Source organism: Oncorhynchus clarkii, chromosome 17 (genome assembly GCF_045791955.1).
Source record: "Oncorhynchus clarkii lewisi isolate Uvic-CL-2024 chromosome 17, UVic_Ocla_1.0, whole genome shotgun sequence".
NCBI classification, from domain to species: Eukaryota; Metazoa; Chordata; class Actinopteri; order Salmoniformes; family Salmonidae; genus Oncorhynchus; species Oncorhynchus clarkii.
The window spans coordinates 20,562,712-20,588,737 of record NC_092163.1 but is presented as its reverse complement, the minus strand read 5'-3'; the positions used below and the strand labels follow the sequence as shown (position 1 = coordinate 20,588,737).

At 42.5% G+C, this 26,026-nt stretch overlaps 1 protein-coding gene across 2 annotated transcripts in view; it reads right to left on the bottom strand.

The window, feature by feature from the left end:
- The window catches only part of LOC139370490 (protein kinase C alpha type), a 215,526-nt gene that overhangs the window by 123,537 nt on the left and 65,963 nt on the right, over positions 1 to 26,026 (bottom strand). For both annotated transcript variants that reach the window (XM_071110005.1, XM_071110004.1), the window contains exon 3: positions 9,664 to 9,746. In XM_071110005.1, coding sequence (XP_070966106.1) covers positions 9,664 to 9,746 — 83 coding nt within the window. The remainder of the gene's footprint in view (positions 1 to 9,663; positions 9,747 to 26,026) is intronic.

Below are 26,026 nucleotides of genomic sequence, written 5' to 3'. Positions count from 1 at the left end.
GCTTCTTTTCACCATACACCTCGTCTTATAATAATAATAAGGGAAAGGGGGGTACCTAGTCAGCTGTCCAACTGAATGTATTCAACTGAAATGTGTCTTCCGCATTTAACTCAGAGAGGTGCAGGGAGCTGTCTTAATCAACATCCACGTCTTCGGCGCCCGGGGAGCAGTGAGTTAACTGCCTTGTTCAGGGGCAGAATGACAGATTTTTACCTTGTCAGCTCGGCGATTCGATCCAGCAACCTTCCGGTTACTGGCCCAATGACCTAACCACTAATATACTATTTAGCAGACTTACAGTCATGCGTGCATTTTTGTTTAATGTATGGGTGGTGCCGGGTATCGAACCCTCTATGCTGGCATTGCAAGCACCATGCTCTACCAACAAAATATACATTTTTATTTTCTCTTCTCATTTTATTCTCTTATTCTATTCTCATCTGACTGGTCAGTCCTTGGAACCCACAGTTCTTCAGTCCTAGTCCTAGAGAACCACGGGGTGTGCAGGTTTTTGTGCCAGCCCGATGATTAGGTGACGGAATGTGTTAGTGCTGGGCTGGAATAAAAGCCTGCCCTGCTCAAACGCCCTGTGGGTCTCTAGGACCAGTGATTGAAGAACAACTTCTGGCTGGTTGAGAGGCGCATTGTGCTCAATGCAAATAATATTCATATATACAGTACATCACAATATAGAAGATTCATTTCATACTTCTGCTACAGGCTTTGCACGATTCATTCTTGTTCCAATAAAACTGTTAGAGTAGGAATGAGTAGTGTTTTTATGACTTAATATTACACTCTCACGAAGTAAAGGAAAATGTATGACTAAACAGCCACGATTGTTTCCCTATACAATATATAAAAGCCTATGGAAATGTTTACATTTGACATCTTAGTCATTTAGCAGATGCTCTTATCCAGAGCAATTTACAGTAAGTAGTGAATACATTTTCTGTACTGGTCCCCCGCGGGGATCGAACACACAACCCTGGTGTTGCAAGCGCCATACTCTACCAACTGAGCCACACATTCAACAACATATGAAGAGTTTATTTTCGAAAAAGCTATATCCACACGTTTCACATCTGCTTATGGGTACATTCATGTGAATGTGATGTCCCTTTACAAAACGCTATCTATAGTATTTTTTTTTTTTGGAATGGAATGTTCATATACTGTATATTTGACTGTGATCTGTGGTTGTCTCACCTAGTTATCTTAAGATGAATGCACTAACTAAGTCGCTCTGGAGAAGAGCATCTACTAAATTACTAAAATGTCAAATGTAAATGTTGTACATACAGTACATATCGCATTTTACTGTAGAGAAATATTGATGCCACAAATGTATAATTTGTACATTTCTTTATTAAAAATTTTGTTATTTGTTACATTTCACTGTGTAAAACCTAGTGGTACTACTTATTTCTCTGAGTGTGTGAAATGCTGAAATGAAACCAAGTGATTTCCAAAAACACAAGGCCTGTAGCTGTCAAACGGGGGAAAGATTACCAGGAGCTGGCTTTCGTACTCAAAAACAACGTTGTGTATCGTTTTTGCTGCAAGCTCTTTCCTATAAAAGATTACAAAACAATAAAGGAAGGCGTGAATGACTGGTCAAATATCAACGCCATTCTGAAACACCACGAGGATAGTCCTGAACACACAGATAATATGATTAAGTGGAGAGAACTTGATCTGCGCCTAAGTCGGGAACAGACTCTTGACCAGACACAAATGACCATTTGGGAGGCTGAAAGAAAGAGATGGCGGGATGTCCTTACACATTTAATAAGTATCACCCAGTCTCTAGGTGAAAGAAACCTAGCATTCAGGGGTTGATCAGACAAACTCTTCCAACCAGATAATGGAAAGTCCCTAAAAGAGGTTGAATTACTGGCAAAATTTGACCCCGTTATGGAAAATCATCTCGGCAAAATGAAAGATGGAGAGACACATTCTCATTCCCTTGGGAAGCGCACACAGAATGAGCTGATACAGATTGTGAGTGACAAGACTCTTGAAGCAAGTGACTCAAGTAAGAGACTCAAAGTACTTCTCCATAATCTTGGACTGTACACCTGACATTAGTCACCGGGAGCAAATGGCCATTATTCTGAGAAGCGTGGCTTTAAAGGGAAAGCCAGAGATCAAGGAGCACTTCCACGGCTTTGTGAATGTTGAGGTTACAACAGGCTTGAATCTGTCCACTGTCATCTTAGATAAGCTGAACGAGCTGAAGATTCCATTTGAAGATTGCAGAGGGCAAGCTTATGACAATGGGGCCAACATGAAGGGCAAGCACCAAAGAATACAAGCCAGACTGCTCAGTAAAAATCCCAGAGCCGTGTTCGTCCCTTGTGGAGCACATACTCTAAACCTTGTCATTGCACATACTCTAGACCTTGTCATTGCAGATGCTGCTAAATCGTCAAATGATGCAGCTGGGTTTTTTGGGCATGTGCCAAAGCTCTTCACCTTCTTTTCAGCTGGCACACAAAGATGGAGCGTTTTGAAGAAACACGTAAAAATAACTGAATTCATTTAGTGACACGAGATGGGAGAGTAGGCTCCAAAGTGTTCATGCAATCAGGTATCAGGCTTCTGAGGTTCGGGAGGCATTACTGGAAGCCAGACAGACGATCAACGATCCTGTGGCCAAAGTGGAGGCACAAGCACTCGCAGATAAAGTTGGGTCCTACCACTTCTTGATTTGATGTGTCGTATGGTGTGAGATACTGACAATGACAAACAAGGTGAACAAGCTCCTCCAATCCGCCTCAATGCAGTTGTATATCGCAGTTAATTTAATCTCAAATGAAAAGGGCTCCCTCAGTACCGTACATACCCGGGAAACTGGATTCTCGGAGGCCCAGACAACAGCCAAAAGCATGTGTGAATAAATGAATGTGGAGGCTGTTCTGAAAGAGAAGGGACTGAGAATCAGCAAGAGGTTTTGCAGCTGATGAACCAGTGACTGATGCACCGAAAAACCTTGAAGTCAACAACTTCAACATTGTGGTCGACTCTGTTGTAACATCCACGGATGAGATATTTGAAACACTCAACCAAGTGAAAACCAAATATGGAGTGCTGCTGACCTTCAGCACTGACTCTCAGATGTCCAGTGAATCTTTAAAGGCTCACCGCATGGAAGTTGAAAACACTAATCTTCAGAGACGACAATGACCTCAGTGGAATGGATCTGGCACACGAGATTCAGAATGGACCTGATCTGCCATCAGATAAGATGACTGACTGCCTTTTGAGCTGCTTTCCTTTCTCTGTGAGAACAACCTTGAGGAACTCTATCCTAACCTTTGGACGGCCCTAGGAATTGCAGTCACCCTCCCAGTAGCATCATAAGAGAGAAGCTTTTCAAAAATGAAAGCTCATCAAAAGCTAGCCGAGGTCTTCCGTGTCACAGGAACGTCTGAGTGGCCTGGCCATCATGAGCATAAATCACGACGAGGGGAAACGCATGTCCTACGACGACGTCATTGATGACTTTGCCTCGAGAAAGTGCAGAGGAGGAATTAAAATCTGAATTAAAATCTTACCATCAAAACATTCAAATGTTTACACACTTAGGAACTTAAGATTGCACAGCAGAAGTGCATTTGTGTACATGACTGCATAACTAACTATGTGACATACTTTGTGACTATGTGACATACATACATAAAATGCCCAGGCTGTAGAAGGAACCAAAGTTAATCACACAGCTGTATAGGTTTTATTCGACTATTTGGAGACACATAGCTGCTGCCATAGCCAATAGGATTATGTTTACATTGTATAGACAAAGCTAATTGTTTAATATTGTGAGGACTGGACTAATTGCCAGGCAGCAGAGCCAAAGCTCAGTGCTATATTTTATCATTTTATATTTTCTACAATTTCTTATTTATGTTCATGTTAATATTCACTTATCTTAAGATACTACAGACAATATTGTTTGTTTATACCTCAGCCTGTTTTATACAAGTCTACTTATTCTTAGACTGACAGATGGAGCAAACTGTTTTAAAGGAGGGAGGACTGGAGTGCGAGAACTGGGGTGTCAGGCGTGACAATGGCAAATGGTTTACATGGCTCAGGCAGGAGGGCCCCTTAGCAGAATTCTGCTTAGGGCCCCAGGGAGGTCGGGACCGGCTCCGAGTGAGAAAATAAGCATTAGCTCAATAACATTACTTGTGAATACTTTCAAAACAATCTATTAACAACATTGTACATACAGGAATTGATAACTAGATCACTCCATATATACATGTATATAACAACCATGATGACTGATATGAGGTTATATTCCCACCACATCAGTAGATGGTAGTAATGAGTAATATCTCATGTTCATTCAATGTCTCGCTTTCATTTAGTGCCGTTTGATCAAGTAGCCTGCATATGACAGTGGATCATAATAATTAGCTCTGTGTGGTATGAGGAACCTCATTAGCCATACAGACTCAATGATCTGACACCGTTCATTTGTGTGGGAGGGACAAAAGAGGCATTCAGCCTCGCATCCTGTGCATTGAGGCATTGGTGGTGTCCAAAAGGGCAACCTATTTCCTAAATAGTGCACTACTTTTGAACAGAGCCCCTGGTCAAAAGCAGTGCACTATACAGGGAATAAGGTGCCATTTGGGAAGCAGATATTATTAAAAAATGATTCAAACAAGAGGCTCATTAAAGCAACCTCATTAACAACATGCATTAAGCTTGTTGACCCCCCCCCCACAATCTTCCTCAGCCATACTGAATTAATGGGGCTGCTGTAGTCTAGTTAGCCTGGGTCTCGTTCGTGAATGTAATTCTATGTGACGGTTATCAGAAGCTCCAGTGGAGCAGTGCAGGCGCCAATGACTGTGCTGAGAGAGATAAATAAATAAATGAGAGAAAGAGAGAAGAGGGGGAGACAGTGTGTGTGTGTGTGTGTGTGTGTGTGTGTGTGTGTGTGTGTGTGTGTGTGTGAGAGAGATGAGAGCGCGGAGAAAGAGAAAGAGGAAAGAGAAAGAGAAGAGAAAGAAAGAGCGCGGGAAAGAGAAAGAGAGGAAAGAGAGGTCATGGGTTTTCATTTGGCTAAAGGAGCAGGGACATCAGCACCCTCCACTCCGCTGTACATGTCAACACTAAAAGAACGAGAGAGTGTGTGCTAAGCACAAAAATGTTGTTTCGAATTTCCAGCGCTCGGTGTGTGAGCCACAATCTCTTTGGAACGTCTGACACAGAGTGGAGGCTGCTGAGGGGAGGATGGAATGGCATCAAACACATGGAAACCATGTGTTTGTTGTATTTGATACCATTCCATCTAATTCCGCTCCAGCCATTACCACAAGCCCGTCTTTCCCAATTAAGATGCCACCAACCTCCTGTGGTCTGGCATGCAAGCGCAGGGGCATGTGCTACTGAGTGCGCACGCTGGTATTCGACTCCGTTGGGTGCGAGGGGTGAAAAGGAGGAGAGGGGGGTTGGAGTACGCCAGAGACGGGGATGATTACATCATAGAGACATGGGCGGCTAGCAGGCGACATTTACCGTCAGGCATTTACCGTTCATATACTGGGGAGGTAGGAAGGATGGGTCCTTCATGACTCAGCCCCTGGCTCTCTCAGGCAGCATCCCCAATGACAACCTATTCCCTATATAGTGCCCTGTTTTGAGACCAAGACTCAATGGCTGCGTTCACACAGGCATCCCAATTAAGATTTTCTTCCCCCCACTAATTGCTCATTCGACCAATCACATCAGATATGTTCACATCTGATCGGTCAAAATACCAATTAGTGAAAAAAAAAAAAAGATCAGAATTGGTCTGCCTGAGTAAACAAAGCCTATGTATTACCCCGAGTAGTACACTGTGTAAGAAATAGGGTGTCATTAGGAATGCAGCCATCTGTGTTTCATCTCCATGGCCCTGTAGGGGGACCAGGAAGTCCATGCATTATTAATAGTGATGGGGAAAAAAATTGATAGTTACATATCGGCATATTATTTCTGACGATATAGCAAATCGCTTTATTTTTGTGCTAGTTGCCTGTACCTGAACCAAAACTCCAGTATTTTTCCTTCATACTTTGTTATCAATTAGGGACCGAATTGTATTTCCATGACTGATCAAATCTATTTTATTCATGGCTCTCTATCGTCTCTCTACAGCAGACATATGGTGAGCAATATGTTTGGAACATCGAATAAAATCACAGTCTTGAATCGCAATACATATAGAATCGTGAGAATCGCAATACATATCATATCGCCAAATAAGTATGGTGATATCATATTGTTAGGTTCCTGGCAATTCCCAGCACTAATTATTAACCAAACTTGTTCTGCAAAACACTACACATACTTGCCAAGCCTCTGTTGGCAACAAAGAGCAGAGTGGTCAAATGAAACCATTTTGAAGCAGCTAACTGCACTAATCTAGCTAATTAACCCTCAATGTGCCTCCGGGAAAACATAGCCCTCATGCTCAAGTGGAAAGGGTGGTATTTGGAGATTGGTTGATGCGAGCGCAACAGTTTTTCATTAGTCCATTACAGTACACTTCGCCATAGGAACCTATTCTTCAGTATGTTTGCTTTTCCATATTGCTGAAGTGCTCTAAGTTAGACATAGTCAGGGTTAGGGTCCCAAATGGCACCCTATTCCTTATTTAGTGCACTTCTTCTGACCAGACCCCTATGGAAAGTAGTGCACAATATAGGCAATAGGGTCCCATTTGGGAGAGAACCATGGTTTATGCTCCTAGTATTCACCCTTTATTTTAGGTTGCTAGGGAAAACTGCACATAGCGCTAACATGTGCAGCGAATCTATCTCGGCTGAGCAATTCACATTGTACAACCTCTCTGCGTGCCAAATGGCACCCCATTCCCTATATAGTGCACTAAATGGGCCCTGTTCAAAAGTAGTGCACTATATAGGCAATGGGGTGCCATTTGGGATGCGTATCCCATGTGGAATGGACTAAATTATTAAGATGTGGGCATTTCGGCTACATTAGCAGACTCAAAAAAAACAACGCATACTTTTTGTTTGAATGCATCCTGGAAGCCCATGAACCAGAGACACTTTTCAGTGGGAACAGTGCTTTTCTTACATTATGTAACTCAACCATCTGTTACTGTAATGCTGAGAAATGTGGCCACAGATGACTGATTTGCTAATAACATATCTGATAGGATGCCCTAGATCTGAAGTCACTATGGGGGTCGGTAAGCTGGTTGGTAAACTGGTCCTAGATCTGTGACTAATGACAACTTCTGCCCTAATAAGTCCATAAAGTTGGATTACTATAATTGACATGAACATATATCTGGAATGCTGACAAAATGGGGAGTTACCTGCTGCCCTTATCATAACCCCTCTAAGCCCCACTAGCAAAGACAATCCCTTAGCACAGGAGTGTCAAACTCATTCCATGGACGACCTTGTGCAGGGTCTCCCGAGCTCGGTCCTTGGGATCCAAAAGGGGTGCATGTTTTGTGTTTTTCACCCTAGCACTCCACAGCTGATTCAAATAATCAACTGATCATCAAGCTTTGATCATCTGAATCAGCTGTGTTACGCCATGCCCAAACCGTACGCGCACCAACGTGCGCAAAATTATTTTGTCCGAACGCGATCATGACACGCAGGTTGAAATATCAAAACAAACTCTGTACCAATTATATTAATTTGGGGACAGGTCGAAAAGCATGAAACATTTATGCCAATTTAGATAGCTAGCTTGCTGTTGCTAGCTAATTTGTCCTGGGATATAAACATTGGGTTGTTATTTTACCTGAAATGCACAAGGTCCTCTACTCCAACAATTAATCCACACATAAAACGGTCAACCCGAATCGTTTCTAGTCATCGCTCCTCCTTCCAGGCCTCTTTTTCTTCTTTGTACTTTATATGGCGATTGGCAACTAACTTTCATAAAAAGGTGTATTACCATAACCAACCTTAGTTCATCTTTCAATCACCCACGTGGGCATATGCTTCTAAAAACTAATGAGGAGATGGTATGTGGGTATATGCTTCTAAAAACCAATGAGGAGATGGTATGTGGGCATATGCTTCTAAAAACTAATGAGTAGATGGGAGATGCGGGACGTGCAGCACATTCTGTGTCACAAATAGAATCAACTTCTATTTTAGCGCCTGGCAACGCAGACGCTCATTGGCGCGCGCGAGTAGCTTGGGTGCAATGATTGAATAACGTGCATGTGTACATTTATTTAGCAATGCTCGCACACGCCACGCGACCGGTGTGGTCAGCAATCAAGTACAAGGGAGGAGTGAAAACCCACAGACACACAGCCCTCGGTGTAATGACTTTGACACATGTGCACGTACTACTTTCTTTAGAGCTTGGGTGTCAGCCGTGGGGCGTTCTACTGAAGGCAGCGGACGGCTGAGGAGCTTGAATGACACATCTCCAGTTACGGGGCCACCCGGAGAACGCCATGAGACTGAGAAAGAAGTTGAGTCCCAAATGGCATCACATTGCCTATATCGTGCACTATTTTGGACCAGGGCTCTGGTCAAAACTAGTGCACTCTTTAAGGAATAGGATGTGTTTTGGGATGCAACCAGTCAGAGTTGTGCTGCGAGGCCAGGCTAATGTACCTTCACACCTAATGTGCTAGGAGGCCACACTCCTAGCAGATTTATGCACTATATAATTCAACACAGATGCTAAAGGTTTACGTAATATCTTTTCATGTGATGTCAAGAGTACCAAGTATGACACTGGTGTGGGTTGTCATTTAGTTAGACTACTGGGGCCAGTCAAAAGTCTTAAATCATGGGGGATCTCCCCATGTCCCGGCTCTTAACAGGGAGTAAACGAGTGTACACTTCGGAGTAGACCTGGAAATGTCCTTGAGTGATATAATGACTGGGACAAAGTGACCCCTCAGAAAATAAAATGAGGTATATTGAGGTGAAACAAGGTAAGCTGGCCATCAGCTGGAATGATTCATCCAGAGAGCCCTGCTCATTATCCGACTTCCTGACAGAGTGAGAGATTAAAGCAGACGTGTCCAAAGTCACTGAACTTGAAGTGACCGGTTGCGTTCACTAGGCATCAAATTGAGAAGAGTCCAGGTGGTCATTTTGTTTTCCATTTCAGAACGCACCGTTTTAAATGGAAAGTTATTGTCAGGTGTTTGAAAGTAGAGTACAGAGCCAACTTCTTTATGATACCAAACCAAAGAACTCTGCCAAAATTCTTTTCCTACAACTTCAAGCCCAAAAAACTAGCCTGACTGGCCTCCCAATACACAGAGCAAGGTGATGTATGATACTACAGCTCTGGGCCTCCACACACAATGATCTCCTGTCAGACAAGGAGCAGACTCATTCTTCTTCCTTAATGCTCAGCCCCGGTCAACGAGACAAGGACGTTCGGTCCGTCCTGCAAGGCCGTCACTTTGAGAGTAGCCATATACTTAGCCTGCGTCCCAAAAAGGCACCCTATACCAACATATTTATACACTATATGGTAGGGTGTCGTTTGGGACGCAGGCTTGGAAGAGATTTGCCTTGGCGGTGCCCCCTTTCGCTAGGGGTGCATTTTGGGAGGGGTACATTGACAGAAGCTTAGAGACCCTAAGAGTGGAGAGGCGGTGAGAACATGAGGGGTAGAGGGTGGGGTACGGCTACTTACGTCTGTGTCGGGACCCTTATCCGCACCGGGGCAAGAGAACGTGACAAACTCATGGCACCTCTTGTGGACCACGAAACAGCAAACTGCAGAGAGAGAGGGAGAGCGAGAGAGAGAGAGAAGAAGAGTGAGTCAACTTGATTTGTTTTACTGTATCATAGCTTTAGCAGATCTAAATTAGCCTGAAGTCTTGCAAGACATACAACAGAGCAGAGCGGGGGAAAAACAATGTCTGGCTAGTCATCTCTCCAGATGGCTTGTACAGCCTATGGCAGCCAAAGTACTGTACTGTACCACTACCTCCTCACTGTCTCGCAGGCCTTACGGGCGCACACAAACACACAACGGCACGGCACAGAGCTCCGCATTCTCACAGCCTCATTGAGTACACCCAGTGTTTGGCTACACTAGCACCACATTGGAAACCGAGCTGAGCTCAGACACTGGGGGATAATAGTGGTGGTGGAGCTGAGTGTATTGGCTGCTTGAATAATAGATAATCTCTGATGGCTCTGTCTTTTAGCTTGGCTACAGATTGCTGTGCCTATAGATCGCTCAGAATTGTAGCTATACCTTTTGTCTCCGTCTAGCTCTTTCTCTCGCTCCGAACTATAGTATACTGAACAAAAATATAAACGCAACATGTACAGTGTTGGTCCCATATTTCATGGGAAAATTAAGAATAAATGTTGTTCGCTCTATACTAAATGTTGTTCGCTCTATGCTAAATGTTGTTCGCTCTATACTAAATGATGTTAGCTCTATACTAAATGTTGTTCGCTCTATGCTAAATGTTGTTCGCTCTATGCTAAATGTTGTTCGCTCTATGCTAAATGATGCCACTGTAGATCAATTGCATTTATGCACCGCAGTTAACAGCTACCACTAGTAATTGTTACCCCTTTGACCTTTTCATGACCCAATCATGACCCCATTACTCAATAGCAACGTGTAGGTTACGTTATAGTAGCAAATGGTGAGAGGGTGGGTAACAACGCTCTAAAGAGGTTTTTACACCATTATCATCATTTCTGTAGTAGCAATTTTCACAAACTTCTAAGTAGAATGGTGCAACGTGCCCACTCAAAGCTAGGCTTCTTTTAGCTTTCAAACCAACATATAGGCCTACTGATCAACAGAACCAGCCTAGCGGAGTATCGGCCGGGCCTACATTTATTCAGGGAGTCTGATCTGGCTGAAACAAAGTACGCATCAAGGCCAATGTCTCATGTTAATATTAATGGTGGCCAAATCAATGTCAACAACCATGTCCCATCTCACCACCTCCCATCCCTGAGATACTGGCTTGTCAATACCCCCGCGAGACCACAACCCATAACTTATATGACCACAGCCACCCACATGAAAGCAGTCACGCCGTAGATCCAAATTATCAATAACTGCCATAAATCTGCAGTATAGCCAGCAAATGGTCTGAAGTATCCAGATCATTACGAACTGCCACATGACGCCACAGAGTGCTATCTGCGAGTAAACAGTGAGTATGGTCGCAACAAACCAACACGCAATAAAAATGACCGCTCAAATTCTCTCTTACTCACAATTATTTGGTTTCTGAATCATGTCACGTAATGATATACAGGAGGTAGACAATTTTCATTTGCGTGGCACAACTTGCTGTGAGGCCGAGAAGGAAGACAGTGCACTGTCAGGCCCCAGCAGTCAGAAATATTTACAGTGGTCTGTAATCTCTAATAAATGCAGAGGAAGATGTGAACTATGGTCTCTGAGGGATTAAAAACGTCCATAATAATGAGACACAGACTAAAGTCTCGCAGCAGTTCAGTGAATGTCTATTCTATTTCGGTGCTCCCAAACTGCTCTGAGAAGTGTGTGGAACCTGCTGCTCCAGAAGAAATTGGGTCATTCTGAACAATAGGGAACATTGCTGTTCAGCTAAGACGGCAAAAAAGCACATGACCCAACCTATAACCTGCCCTGAAGTGATCGTTTCTTTATGAGACTTTCCTCGCTAGTGGTTGAAATAGAAAGGTCAAAGGGCAGAAGGCTGAAGAGGTTACGGCTGCATCTCCATGGATACAGGCCCTGGTGACCTTATTAGAGGGGCTATCTGCCGGTGAAACTAGATCCACTGTTCTCCTACAGGCCGAAAGGAGCACTTACTGTAGGGCCTCACCACTCATCCATCACCACCGCCATTTTAGAGCAACAGTCTCATTAGGGGCCTAAAGAACAGACAAGCCTTAATGCAACTGCACTGTTGCCATAGGTTAATGTGATCAATTTTGTAGACTTGTAAATACAGGGGGACTGTATTGAGTGATGATTAAAAGCTAATAGCAGGACCTTATTAATCAGGGTTTCACGGTTCTATGAGATGGTATGAGCTGAGCATGCAATAGCTGTACTTGGATCAGTGAAACTGTCAATGGCTGTGAATCACTATACAGTTCCTGGATCAGGAGCAATGTGGACAAAGTGGTGGATTTGCACAACTGCACTTGGATCAGAACAAGAAGTACAGCTAAAGGGATAGTTCACCCAAATTACGAAATAGCACATTGGTTTCCTTACCCTGTAAGCAGTTTCTGGACAAGGTATGACAGCAAGCCATGCTTTGGGTTTATTTCCCTGGCACTGTTTCCAAATGCTAACGTTCTAGCATTTGTGGCACAAATCCAATCCAAGTCCTGATAGCGTTATTAGCATGTTTTGTACAACATATCCAAACCCAACCGAAAGTATCTCAAATTGGTTGTGAAGCTCAACAAAGTCACTTATAGATGATTTGAACATGATACGTGAAAAACGCTTACATCTGAACTGTAACTTGAATGGGAGTCATGGTACCAATATTATAATTTTGAGCATTTGGAAACAGTGCCAGGGAAACTTAAGGGGCGGACCCTTATTAAGAAGTTCTGTTCAATTTTCGCCTAAAATGACATACCCAAATCTAACTGCCTGTAACTCTGGCCCTGAAGCAGGGATATGCATATTCCTGCTACCATTTGAATGGAAACACTGAAATTTGTGTAAATGTGAAAGGAATGTATATAACACAATAGATCTGGTAAAAGAAGGGAAAAAAACAACCGTTCTTTTGTATTTTTTTGTACCATCATCTTTGAAATGCAAGAGAAAGGCCATAATGTATTATTCCAGTCCAGGTGCAATTTAGATTTTGACCACTAGATGGTAGCAGTGTATGTGCAAAGTTTTTAGACTGATCCAATTAACCATTGCATTTCTGTTCAAAATGTTGTATCAAGACTGTCCAAATGTGCCTAATTTGTTTATTAATAACGGTTAATGTTCAAAACTGTGCACTCTAATCAAACAATAGCAAGATATTCTTTCACTGTAATAACTAGTGTAAATTGGAAAGTGCAGTTAGATTAACAGGAATTTAAGCTTTCTGCCAATATCAGATATGTCTATGTCCTGGGAAATGTTCTTGTTACTTACAACCTCATGCTAATCATATTAGCCTACATCAACTCAACTGTCCTGTGGACGGGACACCGATCCCGAAGAGGTTTTTAACTAAAGCATGGATTGTTGTCAAACATTGTCCATGGACTGCTTACGGGGTAAGGAAACCAACATGAACGATCCCTTTAACAACTGTAGACTGATCACTTTTAGGCTGTACCTAGATCAGAAATAACGGACTCAAAAAGATAGCGAGACTTTGTTGGACCTGGTGAGGTTTCATAAGGTTTTGCTTCCACGGGGAGAAGGAGATGAGCTGGTGAAAACGGCATTAGAAGAGCAGAGAGAGAAAATGTCATGTTGACTTTTAATGAAGGGTCTCGCTGTGATCTCATTATCATCAATTATGGAGGGGCCACAATGCAATGTGGATTTGACAATAAATACATATTACATCTTCAAAAACCCCTCCAGCAGCAGAACAAGGGGTAATTATCTGAATGATAATGTCTCTCTTTCCATGCAATCGATCCCGACTCCTATCAAACCATGCCCATGCTAATGTTATGGCGAATGGTTGCAATCCGTGCTGTAGAGTGAAGATTGAGAAGGATTCGAGAATGGAAATGTGCTTGGGATCTGGAATAAGGGATCAAGATATGTAGACATCAGCGCATTGACTTGATTATGAAGTATGTGTCAGAATAATACGATTGCGGGGCGAGGGTTTTACAGTCGACCTTCGGCAAGCAAGGCATCCCATTGCCGGCTCTAAGAGCAGGCTGTTCAACGTCACTCCGGCTCAGTCACTCCACTGTTTCTTTTAGCGCAACGCATAAACAGGCACGCACTTACCGGCTTTTGCTAAAGAATCGTGGGATTGCTGTGAAACTCGTTAAAAGGATCATTAACGATTTAGAACAGTATGAGGAACATGCAAACAAAAACAGGTTTGTTGAAAACTGCCGATATGAGGCAGCATGTTTTTTTGTTTTGTCCATGTACTTTTAGTTAGAATATTTGGGTGAGTTTGACCATAACAAGTGTAATTGCAGTAATTCTATTGATTTACAATAACCACCCTTTAAGTTGCACAAATGTGCCGGTTCTAATAGTGAGGTGAGCCTCCAAATACAAGTCTACTGAACCCTAGCTGAAGGCTTGATAGTCACTTCTGTGACGTGCTCTTGAGAGGCGGACATGAGAACGTGTTGAAGAGCAGAGCGCCCTGCCTCTAACCCGACTGTGTCAGGTCTTCCATGTCACGCCAAAGAGACTGAGAAGTCAAGGACAGGGGAGCGGGACAGTCGGTCACCACACCAGGGAGAAAGGGACTCTGGAGACCTGAACCTCCAATCGAGGTGGCAGTGAATCACCTTCAACCCAGACATGGATAGTCAGAGGGTGGGTGGAGGAGACAGGGGATAGGAGGGAAGTGACATTGGTAGAATGCTGCTTTCATCATAAACCAACCAGAGGGGCCATAAATAAGGAAACTACCATAACGCTGAAACACTAGGCACAATAATGCAGAGTACTCAGCTATAATGGACCAAATAATCGTTTTCAAATCATACAGTAATTCTAAAGAGATTCAAATCGGTTTTATTTTATTTCGTGTGGTGCGTATTATGGCCTCAACTGTCTATTGTCTGTAATAATTTGCGTTGCAACGCGGCGAAACCACAACCATTAAGACAATGACGACAATTATGATCACCATAGCAACGATAACGATGACAATACAAATGATAATGGTGATAATAATAATAATGATGAAAGTAAAGATAATAATAATAATAATATGATGATAATGAAGGCTGTCAGCGGTCAGGTTAGAATAATATCATAAACTCACAGATCCAGAAGTGGAAAGGGTGGCAATATTTCCCCAAATCTACTCCTCTCTGATATAATATAAACCGTGGCCTGAGTGGATGACAGAAGGAGTAACCATCCATCATGTTAAGTGATAAAACTGGAGAAAGAAATGAATTCGGACATCATTGTGTCGTGTGATTGATTCCCCCTCAAGTTTGGCCAACTCCAATATTTCTGTTTTGATGGGAAATAGGGAGAAGAAGCGATGAGTTATAGATTTGGCTTTGGTCATCTCAATGATTGTAATAGTATAGATTAATAGTCAAAATAAGCTTCTTCACAAAGTGCATTTCTCAATAAATTATTTTGCTAGGATTGTCTGGGAGTGGTCTGAGTGGGGAAAACTGAAAACTGTTATTGGCAGAGAGGTTTGGAACTTTCTTTCTTATTGGTCTATTAACTTATTTATCGCCTGGGGATATCACCAGGCAGGCCAAAACTCCATCCCATCAAAACAGGCTGAAATTTCAGCCAAACAGCTCTTACACTACAAGGGCATTATCATAATTTTCACAATTACACAGTATTATTCCAACATTATAGTGTGGAAATATACAAAACACTCAAATGTTTTGACTGCATGGGACCTTTAAAATCATTGTTACAACCTTGATCGAGAATTATGTTGGATACAGCTATTTTCTGCATCAACACTCATAATGCAAATCACTCTATGTTCAGCTTCTTATTGAAAACCTATAATTTACTGTGGCTTGAAGTCATATTCAATGAAAATCATGAATTTCCAACATAATACATCAACATACTGACTGGACCGCAGTAGGTATTTAATCAGCTATCTCCCAAACAGACTTCTCAGAAGCTTGTTAGATGGGTAATTATAATAAAATAATAAAGCCCTCTATCGTCTTCATCTGTAAAAAAAATAATAAACTTCTGGCATTTGGGTCATAAAGCTGAAATAGTAGGTCTGTTAGAGCATAGCATAGCTTCAGTGACTTTTATAACCCAGAACTACTGCAGCTTCCTTTTACCTAGGCATCATATAACCCATACAATATGCATCATATAACCCATACAATATGCATCATATAACCCATACAATATGCATCATATAACCCATACAATATGCATCATATAACCCATACAATATGCATCATATAACCCATACAATATGCATCATATAACCCATACAATATGCATCATATAACCCATACAATATGCATCACATAACCCATACAATATGCATCACATAACCCATACAATATGCATCATATATAACTCCATTGTTGTGATGTGTTAAGAGTGGGCTTGACTATACTATCGCTTATGTGATGGTCATCAAGCATTGACTGATGTGAATGTGTGTACATTTGTCATGTCACTCAGTGTTAAAGCCATGCATGGGGTTCAGACCTGTGATGTCAGGTTTATGATGTCATGTCATTACTCATTCAGAGACATAAGGGTTCCTGCACAGTGTTAACCAACTGCCTTACTGTATGATGTTCTGTTTGCAGCCACTGTGAAAGGATTTAGATTTGTCATGTCATTACTCATTCAGACGTACAGTACGGGCTCCTAATTCCAGCTCAGTGTTAACCAACTAGCTCCCTATACTGTACGATGCTCTTCCTCTCCACCCACTGTACTGCAAAATCTGGTTTGTGTTCATTATTGCAAACTGTTGCAAGATGTTTAGCACAACAATCTCTTAATGGACTAGTTCAGATAGTACCTCCACGTTTCACTCAGTTTTCTTCTGTTTCGTGTCTACTGAACACGGCCCTGGTGGAGGTTAGTAGGGTGGAAACTGTGATTCATCTCAGAGCAGCTTAGCTTAAAGTCACTGGAGTCTCAGCCGGGGCTAGCAGAGGTTTCATGAGGGAAAAGGAGGAAGAAGCTGCTCAATGTTTCCCCTAAATGTAATTCCCCTAAGAGGAGGCTAGTAATTCCTCAGTGCCGGGTGGTGAGTAGAGAAGAGAGGGAGGAAAGGAGTTTAATCTGATTCTAAGGGAGGCTTTAGGACGCTTGGGTAGGTGTTTAGTCACACTTGGGTGATCTGGGCCGGGTGAGAGAGTCACTGCTTCCTTGTGCGCCAAGAAAGGCAAGTGGACATACTCACATCCACAGCTGTGTCATCGTAGGGTTAATTTATGTTCTGTAACTGGACCACACACACACACACCCACACACACACACAGTTAACCCTTTACACTCGTGTGAATTGGCCTATATGGATAGGGCTAAATTGAAATGTTTCTAACAGAAGTAATATGAAAAGTAGGGATGCACAATATAAATCGGTGAACATATCGGAATCGGCCTGATGTCTAGTTTAACACCGATGCTAAAGCCACCGTCCATACCTATATAACATTAGGTACAGGATGTAATGACTCCACGTAACATTTTGCGCTACACGTGCAGCACAGCATTCCTAACCTAGCCCACAATGTCTGCTGTGTGGATCGAGCAGTAAACAAGTCAAGCAGTCATTTGAAAGAGAAAGAGAATTTCAGCGAGACAACTCAGAGGCGAAATCCATTAAAGCCAAGATAATGGAATTCATTGCCCTTGACAATCAACTGTTCTCTGTCTTGGGTGATGTTGGCTGGTCGTTCACCGGTACTCACTACGAATTACGCTATTTTTCAGATTATGCGCTACCGGAGTTACACAGTAATAGCGTCACTGCTATTAGCTTCACAACATACATACTATGGAACGCCGTTTAGATCTTTGCGTGTCAAAAAAGATACAGTAGCACTGTCAAAGCAGTACAAAAAAAGTCTGCAAACAAGCAAACACCGGTCACGAACGATGTGTTTACAATACGTAATAAAGCATCATTTGTTCGACCGCAACTTCTATGGTAGCTAGCTTTAGCTTGGTACCTAGCTAGCACCAATACAACCAGCCTGAAAACAATGACCAGTAGAAACTGCAGTCATTTTTATTATTCTTAGAAATGATTTAGGAATCCTTGCGAGAGTAATTAAGAGCTAGGTTGCCACTTGTTGTTTGCCTATTGAAATTGAACTTCAGTTCATAGCAAGCTACTTAACCCTGTTGCCCAAAGATAAGGTTATAAGGATTAGGCACAATAGTGGAATTTGCAGTTTGCCTTCAGAATATGTATGCCATTGACAGTGATGCAAATGAATACAAATAGTAGAATTATGCCATACTTTTCTTTTGAAGGCTAACCCGTAAAGTCCACTATTGGCGCTTATCCTTATTGTGGCTAGCTTCACATAGATGGGTCCGACCACCACTAATCAAATAAGAACTGTCTTATAAATTAGGGTTATTTTAGATGATGACACCTAGCTATATAGTTAGCTAGCTATCTATAGCTACTGAAACAGATGTCGTGTTGCTATGATTTTGGGGAAGAACATTGTTTGCGTCCATGAGCTATGTAGCTTTTTTTTATGACCAGCGTTGTAGGTGCCCGAGACAACTTTACCAGCATCATAGAATACCTATCAATGAATCGTTGTGACACATGAAATACGAGTGATAGTGTAATCAATGTGTAAAAACTACGTTAAAAAATTATGAACGCGTAAAATTATTATTTGACGTGCAGTCACATTCAGGTCCTGATTGGTCAACAAGCTTATTTGACACGTCAAATAACACTATTTGACGTGTCAAGTAAGCTTGTTGACCAATCAGGACCTGAATATGACTGTCTTTTTTTACACACAATGATCCAAACGGCGGTCCATAGAAATCCTGGTTGAGAATGAAACGACTGAACAAATGAGCAACGAAACAGCACAGCAAGTGAAAGAAAAAGATTCTGATTATGTTTTACTGGTAATGGGGACATAAGTAAATGCCAACTAAATTATTTTTTGGTCAGTGTGGCGTGTGTGTGTGTGTAGCTTTTATTTAACTAGGCAAGTCAGTTAAGAACAAATTCTTATTTACAATGACGACGCTGGGCCAATTGTGAGCCGCCCCATCGGACTCCCAATCACGGCCGGATGTGATACAGCCTGGATTCGAACCAGGAACTGTAGTGACGCCTCTTGCACCGAGATGCATTGCCTTAGACCTCTGTGTCCATGTGTGTGTGTTAACTATTTAAATTTACTAGAATGCTTAAAAGGCAGCATTTAAAAAAAAAAAAATTATATCGGTTAATGGTATCAGGTTTTTTTGTCAAAGAAAATGTCGGATATACATATTTCACCGCATTTGTTGTTAACGAAATTTGGAAATATTCTGGATACATTCAGCAACATAAGACTATTTCTGGAAAGTGTGGTGTAGGTGCAACAAATTAAGTGTGTACAGTTTCAAGCAATTTCACAGTAGCTGTGCTGTTGAGGAACTGAAAGAACACAACTCTGCATCCTCGCCGTCACACAATTACTGTTGTTGTTTACGCAAATGTTCCATTATAAATCGCAATCTGGATCAGGTGAGCATGATTTGAGAGCTTGTTCTATTGCCAACATGACTAGCTAACCCATACAGCGCAGAGCCAGAGCTCTGACGTCATGCATAGCATGTTACTCCACAGCCATTGAGTTCCAATTTAGGTGCTTATTAGCCATGTTCAACCTGTATTCAAGTACGAATGTAAAGGACTACACACATGCATACTGTACACACACACATAAACACCAACACTACAAGTGCTGTTGAAACTCAAGTGATCACAGTTATTTGAGTGTCTTTATAAGTTAACAGCAAATACAGTGGGGAGAACAAGTATTTGATACACTGCCATTTTTGCAGGTTTTCCTACTTACAACACATGTAGAGGTCTGTAATCTTTATCATAGGTACACTTCAACTGTGAGAGACAGAATCTAAAACAAAAATCCAGAAAATCACATTGTATGATTTTTAAGTAATTCATTTGCATTTTATTGCAGGACATAAGTATTTGATACATCAGAAAAGCAGAACTTAATATTTGGTACAGAAACATTTGTTTGCAATTACAGAGATCACACATTTCCTGTAGTTCTTGACCAGGTTTGCACACACTGCAGCAGGGATTTTGGCCCACTCCTCCATACAGACCTTCTCCAGATCCTTCAGGTTTCGGGGCTGTCGCTGGGCAATATGGACTTTCAGCTCCCTCCAAAGATTTTCTATTGGGTTCAGGTCTGGAGACTGGCTAGGCCACTCTTCAATGCTCTTACTGAGGGAAGGAGGTTGTTGGCCAAGATCTCACGATACATGGCCCCATCCATCCTCCCCTCAATACGGTGCAGTCGTCCTGTCCCCTTTGCAGAAAAGCATCCCCAAAGAATGATGTTTCCACCTCCATGCTTCACGGTTGGGATGGTGTTCTTTGGGTTGTACTCATCCTTCCTCTTCCTCCAAACACAGCGAGTGGAGTTTAGACCAATAAACTATATTTTTGTCTCATCAGACCACATGACCTTCTCCCATTCCTCCTCTGGATCATCCAGATGGTCATTGGCAAACTTCAGACGGGCCTGGACATGCGCTGGCTTGAGCAGGGGGACCTTGCGTGCACTGCAGGATTTTAATTCATGACGGCGTAGTGTGTTACTAATGGTTTTCTTTGAGACTGTGGTCCCAGCTCTCTTCAGGTCATTGACCAGGTCCTGCCGTGTAGTTCTGGGCTGATCCCTCACCTTCCTCATGATCATTGATGCCCCACGAGGTGAGATCTTGCATGGAGCCCCGGACCGAGGGCGATTGACCGTCATCTTGAACTTCTTCCATTTTCTAATAATTGCGCCAAGAGTTGTTGCCTTCTCACCAAGCTGCTTGCCTATTGTCCTGTAGCCCATCCCAGCCTTGTGCAGGTCTAAAATGTTATCCCTGATGTCCTTACACAGCTCTCTGGTCTTGGCCATTGTGGAGAGGTTGGAGTCTGTTTGATTGAGTGTGTGGACAGGTGTCTTTTATACAGGTAACGAGTTCAAACAGGTGCAGTTAATACAGGTAATGAGTGGAGAACAGGGGGGCTTCTTAAAGACAAACTAACATGTCTGTGAGAGTCGGAATTCTTACTGGTTGGTAGGTGTTTAAATACTTATGTCATGCAATAAAATGCAAATGAATTACTTAAAAATCATACAATGTGATTTTCTGGATCTTAGTTTTAGATTCCGTCTCTCACAGTTGAAGTGTACCTATGATGAAAATTACAGACCTCTACATGCTTTGTAAATGGGAAAACCTGCCAAATTGGCAGTGTATCAAATACCTGTTCTCCCCCAATGTACCACATTATTGCTAGGTGAGTACAGTTCAAAACATTGCCCTGTTTGGAAGGCTCTGTCCTGTACAGCCAGTGTCTACTGCCTTGAAAAGACCAAGCCAAGAGGAGAGAGAGAGGGGCCCCTCGTGCAGGGAAAGGGTCGTCTGTTTCCAAGGGAACAAGCACAGTAAGGGCAATAATGTCAAAATCATAAAAAATTTAAGAGACCATCTCTCACAGCGCCATCAGTAGCCCAGGGTGGAAGGGCGAGAACAGAGGTGTGTGTGTGTACGTCTGCCTGCGTGTACGTGCATGAATACACGTGTGTGTGTGTCCCTGCATGTGTGTATGTCAGGCATGTAAGCGATGATTGCCCTCCGCTGTCATCAGTGTTCTCTCTTCACGAAGAGGAGACATGGACCTCCTGTTGCACAACACTCTAGATATTATAGAGCCCATGGTCAAGATGACAGCCAGGTACAACAGTGGTGCAGGGAAGGGATTTTCAATTGACAGGGAACACAACTCAGTCTTTTCAAAACATGAAGGCCACTCCACTCCACTCAACACACACATTTGAACTGAAAGGAGGGCATCATCCATTGGGAATTGAGACCATCTCTTGAACACCCACCGCACTGGTCCTTTGCGGTCATCCATATGACCAATAGTTACTCAGTCAAGGAGACCTAATGACTTTAGCTGGGTCATTGATACCCTTTTTGTTCCAACAGAATCGTCATCAGCAACAAGGCACCCAAATCTACATTTTGATCCAGAGCTTGTAAGATGAGTAAGTAGGATGTGGAAGTCCCACGATGTATACACTCTTCCTGGTCAGCCTTAGCTTTGGTTCTGTCGTTTTCTGAGAGTAATTGTTTGAGTGCAGGTTCTGCATTCAAAGTGCCAATTATCATCTTCTATTGACTAAATCCTTGCAGTATTCAACAGATGATTAGGGGTCTTACAGGCTTGGCACACAATGGAAGTTTACGGAACGTAGATGACACCGGTTATAATCAGAGCTCTATGGAGAACAGACAGAGGTCTACAGGCTTGATCTATAACGGAGGTGTCTGGAATGGTGTCAACACGTTGTTATTGGCTCTCAAAAGAGGATCCTCACAGAATGGAGGTTGGCGGGAAACACGGTTGACACTCTTTACAATGGCCACTTATGGAAGGCGATCAGAGGCATGACACAGAATTGAGCATGACACAAAATGGAGGTTGGCTGAACACAATCGACTTTCTACAGTCCATATGGCCACATCAGAGGCTTGACACAGAATGGAGGTCACAGGAAGGCAGTCGCCGCTTTTTACATAATGAGCACTTATTGGAGACGGAAACTGTAGGAAGGAACACTGGCAGGGGGCACTTGGAGGAGGCGGGGCTAGAGGCATTAATAATCTGCCCATTCAAACGGGAACTTATGGCGTCAAAGGCCACGGTAACAATGATGCCAAGGTAACAATGTCGTCAAGTGGAGAAGCTGAACCAGGTTGATATCCGGCTTATATGAGGGTCCATTAATCATTGATAATTATGTGAGACTGGGTCACTGGGAAAGCGTTAGAGTAGCCTTCATAAAGGGCTCCGATGTGACTCTTCACGGTACAGTCGCCACATGTTTATGATGTAGCAAAGCTACCCAGGCTTCGTTTCACAGCAACAGGTACAGAACCACTGTACCAATGGAATACACACTCACTCTAATCATTGTACGGGAACATGGCCTCGATTCATTTTTCCATTTTCTTTTTTCCAGATGGTATAGCTGTATGAGATTATTACCTATCAATCAACTATCCCTTGGATTACAATTCAATTATGCAACAAATAATGTCATTCACAGGTAATGCCACTCACAGTATTGCTGTAGGAATAGCGGTATAGGAAGAAGATTCCATTTCCCCAGGCAATTATTCAGGAGTATTTTAATTCATTATCTGTTGTTGATTGAACCAAGCCAACCTTGTCTGGAAAATAGATTAGTTTGGGTGAAGTGAAGCTGTTTACAGACCTGAACGACATGGTGGTTTGGATCTGATTGGTTTTTGAGTGTGTTGAGATGATCTTGACCATGTTCGTGTGTGTGTGTGTGTGTGTGTGTGTGTGTGTGTGTGTGTGTGTGATGCTTTTGACCGTGTTTACTATCTTCCCTTGAGGAGCTAAACACCCTATCACACTCCCAACCTCACTGCAGCATTTTTTAAAATGTGTTTTATTTATTTAACTAGGCAAGTCAGTTAAGAACAAATTCTTACTTATAATGGCGGCATAGGAACAGTGGGTTAACTGCCTTGTTCAGGGGCAGAACGACAGGTTTTTACCTTGTCAGCACGGAGATTCGATTTCGCAACCTTTTGGTTACTGGCCCAATGCTCTAACCACTAGGCTACCTGCCAACCAAAGACGTCAGACACTATTTTTGAATAGCAAACGGATTTGGCACATTATTCAACAGATAATGTAGATCTGACAAAGAGACACGTGAGCTTGGCTACATTCAAACTTAAAGTTTTACTATTACTAATGGAAATGTTACATTACATTAATGCTACACATTTGCTCACTACACAGTCCTCTTCAATTCTCCAAACAGAATAAAGATAGAATGCAGAAGTTCCGAAACTAGGGGTCATGACCTGATATGAAAACAGGGAAGCAGGAGAACTTCTAAAATCCTTTGCAATCTACACATAATATCCATAATGACAAAGTGAAAACAGGTTAAGATTTTTTTTGCAAATGTATAAAAATTAAAAAACAGATAGTTTATTTACATAAGTATTCAGTTGTGTTCAGCCTTTGCTATGAGACTCAAAATTGAGCTCAGGTGCATCCTGTTTTCAATGATCATACTTGAGATGCTTTTACAACTTGGAGTCCACCTGTGGTAAATTCAATTGATTGGACATGATTTGGAAAGGCACACACCTGTCTACAGTGGGGCAAAAAAGTATTTAGTCAGCCACCAATTGTGCAACTTAAAAAGATGAGAGAGGCCTGTAATTTTCATCATAGGTACATTTCAACTATGACATAAAAAATGAAAAACAAAAATCCAGAAAATCACATTGTAGGAGTTTTAATTTATTTATTTGCAAATTATGGTGGAAAATAAGTATTTGGTCCCCCACAAACAAGCAAGATTTCTGGTGCTCACAGACCTGTAACTTCTTCTTTAAGAGGCTCCTCTGTCCTCCACTCGTTACCTGTATTAATGGCACCTGTTTGAACTTGTTATCAGTACAAAAAGACACCTGTCCACAACCTCAAACAGTCACACTCCAAACTCTACTATGGCCAAGACCAAAGACCTGTCAAAGGACACCAGAAACACAATTGTAGACCTGCACCAGGCTGGGAAGACTGAATCTGCAATAGGTAAGCAGCTTGGTTGGAAGAAATCAACTGTGGGAGCAATTATTAGGAAATGGAAGACATACAAGACCACTGACAATCTCCCTCGATCTGGGGCTCCACGCAAGATCTCACCCCGTGGGGTCAAAATGATCACAAGAACGGTAAGCAAAAATCTCAGAACCACACGGGGGGACCTAGTGAATGACCAGCAGAGAGCTGGGACCAAAGTAACAAAGCCTACCATCAGTAACACACTACGCCGCCAGGGACTCAAATCCTGCAGTGCCAAACGTGTCCCCCTGCTTAAGCCAGTACATGTCCAGGCCCGTCTTAAGATTGCCAGAGAGCATTTGGATGATCCAGAAGAAGATTGGGAGAATGTCATATGGTCAGATGAAACCAAAATATAACTTTTTGGTAAAAACTCAACTCGTCGTGTTTGGAGGACAAAGAATGCTGAGTTGCATCCAAAGAACACCATACCTACTGTGAAGCATGGGGGTGGAAACATCATGCTTTGGGGCTGTTTTTCTGCAAAGGGACCAGACGACTGATCCGTGTAAAGGAAAGAATGAATGGGGCCATGTATCGTGAGATTTTGAGTGAAAACCTCCTTCCATCAGCAAGGGCATTGAAGATGAAACGTGGCTGGGTCTTTCAGCATGACAATGATCCCAAACACACCGCCCGGGCAACGAAGGAGTGGCTTCGTAAGAAGCATTTCAAGGTCCTGGAGTGGCCTAGCCAGTCTCCAGATCTCAACCCCATAGGAAATGTTTGGAGGGAGTTGAAAGTCCGTGTTGCCCAGCAACAGCCCCAAAACATCACTGCTCTAGAGGAGATCTGCATGGAGGAATGGGCCAAAATACCAGCAAGTGTGTGAAAACCTTGTGAAGACGTACAGAAAACGTTTGACCTCTGTCATTGCCAACAAAGGGTATATAACAAAGTATTGAGATAAACTTTTTTTATTGACCAAATACTTATTTTCCACCATCATTTGCAAATAAATTCATTCTTTTTTCATTTTGGATGTCATAGTTGAAGTGTACCTATGATGAAAATTACAGGCCTCTCTCATCTTTTTAAGTGGGAGAACTTGCACAATTGGTGGCTGACTGAATACTTTTTTGCCCCACTGTATATAAGGTCTATTAGGGAGAAGGGCCTTGGTCAGGAAGGTGACCAAGAATCCGATGGTCACTCTCACAGAGCTCTAGAGTTCCTCTGTGGAGATGAGACAACCTTCCAGAAGGACAACCATCTCCGCAGCACTCCACCAAATCAGACCTTTCTGCAGCACTCCACCAATCAGGCCTTATTGGTAGAGTGGCCAGATGGAAGCAACTCCTCAATAAAAAGCACATGACAGCCCGCTTGGAGTTTGCCAAAACGCACCTAAAGGACTCTCCGACTATGAGAAACAAGATTTTCTGGTCTGATGAAACCAAGATTGAACTCTTTTGGCCTGAATGCCAAGCATCACGTCTGGAGGAAACCTGGCACCATCCCTATGGTGAAGCATGGTGG